Source organism: Eriocheir sinensis, unplaced genomic scaffold (assembly GCF_024679095.1).
Source record: "Eriocheir sinensis breed Jianghai 21 unplaced genomic scaffold, ASM2467909v1 Scaffold875, whole genome shotgun sequence".
Taxonomy (NCBI): domain Eukaryota; kingdom Metazoa; phylum Arthropoda; class Malacostraca; order Decapoda; family Varunidae; genus Eriocheir; species Eriocheir sinensis.
The window spans coordinates 94295-97705 of NW_026112247.1; the positions used below are offsets into that span (position 1 = coordinate 94295).

At 59.3% G+C, this 3411-nt stretch overlaps 1 protein-coding gene across 1 annotated transcript; it reads left to right on the forward strand.

Annotated features, from left to right (window-relative positions):
- The first annotated feature begins 610 nt into the window (after window positions 1-610).
- LOC126994787 (uncharacterized) lies at window positions 611-2995 on the forward strand. The gene has a single exon (XM_050854059.1). The coding sequence runs from the start codon at window positions 1187-1189 to the stop codon at window positions 2789-2791; it is 1605 nt and encodes a 534-aa protein (XP_050710016.1). The 5' UTR covers window positions 611-1186; the 3' UTR covers window positions 2792-2995.
- Window positions 2996-3411: the final 416 nt, after the last annotated feature.

Sequence of the window (3411 nt, forward strand, 5' to 3'; positions counted from 1 at the left end):
AGGAGGAGGAAACACGAAAACATGGAAACATGGACTAGCAGGCGGCAGAAAGCCTGTTGGCTCTTTGCTAGGCTGCCTGCTTTCAGTGATTTAATCAATCCGTTTGCCATGGGAGTGGCTTGCAGGGAAGGATTAAAGCACTTGTGTACCTTCTCGGAGGGAGGGTCGGCCACAAATTCAATAAAGCAACACAAATTCCTTTCCCGCCTGCAGGATCGAGGGGCAAAGGTCACCTCGGGCTGGTTAGCTTTGTTTTTTCTTTTTATAGTTACAGTTGTTTTCTTCCTTTCTCCTACTTCCTTTTTTGCAGTCAGTCTTCTCTTTCCATTCTTTTTCTTTTTTGTTAGCTTTTTTTCTTTTTTACAGTGGCAGTCTTTTCCTTTCTTTTCTCCTTTTTTATTTATCTATTTTCGTTTTACAGTAGCAAAGTTTTTTTCCATCTTTTTTACTTTTTTCATTTATTTTTCTTTTCGCTCGATATTTTTTACGTGCATTTTTACTATTAACTCTTACTTTTCCTTTTATCGTTTAGTGACAGTATTTTCCTTCCCTTATTTTGCCCTTTTTTTATACTGCCAGTAACGATTCAAGGGACTTTGTCATCATACTATTGTTACGAATGTGCTGTATGTGAACGATTGTATGTGTAATGTGATGAACTTGTAGCATGATGCAATGTTAGCTCAGCATGGTGCAACTCTACTTGTTGGGACAAGAGAGACAGGAGGGGGCCCGGGGCCGCCGGGCCGCCGGGCAGGAAGTGCTGAGTCGAGCAGTGGGGGAGCAAGGGTGGCTGAGGAGTTGTAGAGAAGACGCGTGTCTGGGCTTGAGAGAGTGTTGAGCTGCTCCGCTCGCGAGCTGTGTGCATCCGGTGTGCGTGTCTGCCGTGCCCCTGTACTGTGCCTGATTAACTAACTGTTCTGTGCCCTTGAAAGTTGCTGTACTCTGTACTGTGTGAGGAACCTGTCATTAAACTAGAACTTAGTGTTGAACGTGTATCCTCTGCCTCGTTCTCTCCTCCCCTCGGTGTGCGGTGTGGGCCGCTGTGAGTGACTGGTGCCCGTGTGGTTGTTCTGGTGGGGATCACGCCACCTGCCTGCCCGTGGATGGTGTGTGGTAGGGGGGGTGGCGTAACACTTGGTGTCAAAGGAGTGGGATAAGTGAACAGTGAAGCGCGCCGAGTGTCATGGCGTCCCCCAGTGATCGCCGTGAGGGTGAGGAGACGGGCAAGGCCGAGGCTGACCCGGGTGAGGTGAAGCCGGGCCAGATGGAATTGTTCGCTGCCATGCTGGCCAGTATGAGGCAGGATTTGGATCAGAGGGCAGACGAGAGGGCACGCGAGCAGGCTCAGAGGGCAGACGAGAGGGCACGCGAGCAGGCTCAGAGGGCAGAAGAGAGGGCTCGCGAGCAGGCTCAGAGGGCAGAAGAGAGGGCAGACGAGCAGGCACGCCATCTTGCCGATATCCTCCAGAGCAGTCTCTCGTCCCTGAAGGCGGAAACCCAGCAGTACACCGACAAGGCCTGCGACAGCGTTAAGAGTGAACTGCTGGGAGAGGTGCAGACTCTGAAAGGCGAGGTCCAGGGCCTGAGGGAGGAGGTGGAGGCGGAGAGGCGGCGGCGAGAGCTGGCAACGTCACGCGGGGAGGAACAAGAAGCGTCACGCGTGCTGGCGGCAAGCACCAGGGTGACGGACTTGCTGGGGTCCTCATGGGGCCCCTGGCAAGAACCCCTGGGCCCTCGCAGCGTTGTGTCAGAGCCAGCAGCTGCCGCAGGAGGTTGGGGAGCCATCGGAGCTGCCCCCTTGGGTCCAACTGGCGCCGGAGTCGGACCCACTCACCCCGCCTCTCTGCCGCCGTCACCGCCGCCCTCTCCATGCCGGCCGGCTAACAGCCCACGTGCTCCGCTTTCCCCCCCATCCAGCCCCTCGGCTTCCCGCCGTTCGGGGAGGCGCAAGCCGGCGGAGTATGACGGGAAGGTGGCCTGGGAGGCCTATGTTGCCCAGTTTGAGATGCTAGCTGCTGCCCAGGGCTGGGACGAAGCTGAGAAGGCGCTGCAGTTGGCAACAGCGCTTCGGGGCCCAGCTGTGGAAGTGTTGGGGCACCTGCCGCCGGCCCAACGTGCCTCTTACGGGAGCATGGCGGAGGCCCTGCGGCGTCGTTTCGGGCACCACCTTCAGGCCGAGGTGTACCGAGCTCGCCTGAAGAAGCGGACTCGGGAGCGCGGCGAGACACTGTCGCAGCTGGCGCAGGACGTGGAAGCGCTGGTCAGAAGGTCGTATCCTGCTGCCCCGGAAGAGATGATCGTGGTGCTGGCCCGCGATTTCTTTGTTGACGCTCTGCACGACCAGCAGCTGCAGATTTACGTTAAGCAGGCGCACCCTGGGGACCTGCAGGTGGCGCTGGCGAGGGCCTTGGAATTCGAGGCCTTCCTGAAGACGACCAGCGGCCTAGGGGCGGCCCCCCAGCCCCGCCGTGACCTCCGGGGCCGGAAGGCGAAGGTGGAGAAGAAGGCGACGTCGAGGAAGGCGAGCCCGGACGGTTTTCTCGGCTCGTGTTGGGGCTGTGGCAAGAAGGGGCACATGCGCAGTCGTTGTCCGAGGGAGCGAAGGACGCGTTCCCTTGATCGACTGAGTTCCGACGCCTTTCAGCCTTGCTGCAAGGACTGTGGCAAGTCTGGCCACCGTTCGAGCGCCTGCCCCAAGCCAAAGGAGGTAGTGCAGGCGGGAAACCCGGACAGGCTGGAGAAGGGGGCCGAATCCCAGCCGTCAGTCCCCGGGCCCCGACTTGCGTAAGCTGCCGCCGGATAACCAGTGCGATGCAGGTGGAGGGCTCAGTGGACGGGAAGCCATGCCGCCTGACAGTGGACACCGGGGCTGAGAAGACCTTGGTGCGGCCTGATATGCTGGCCGCCACGCGACTCCCAGACGCGCCACAGAGGCTGTGCGGCGTCACGGGGCACTGTGTGCAGCTCAAGGGCCCAGTGGAGGTTCGTATCGGCGTAGGCAGCGCTGTGTAGCGGCTGCCGGTGTACGTCGCCGATCTGGACGAGCCGTGTTTGCTGGGCCTCGACTACCTGACGCAGAGCAAGGCTTGTGTCGACCTCGGACGGAAGCTGGTGAGGGTACGCGGTCAAGACGTGCCTTTGCTTCCGGAGGTTGGCTGTGCAGAGGTAGTCGCGGCTGAGCGTCTGCACCTTGCCCCTAGGACGGAGGCCAGGGTCCGGTGTCGCCTGTCCAGAGCGATGCGTGGAGCGGAAGGCATGGTGGAGCCCACGGAAAACCTGCGGCTGGCTGACGGCGTGGCAGTCGGACGGAGCCTCGTTGGGGCGGGGGAGGAGTTAGTTACGGTGCTGGTAGCTAACTTCTCCGACGAGGCCCGGAAGGTACCCGCTGGTGCCAAGCTGGGCACCTGT

Bases quoted from the DNA above. Each gene is read 5' to 3' on its own strand.
- LOC126994787 (XM_050854059.1), top strand. From the start codon at position 1,187: ATGGCGTCCCCCAGTGATCGCCGTGAGGGTGAGGAGACGGGCAAGGCC.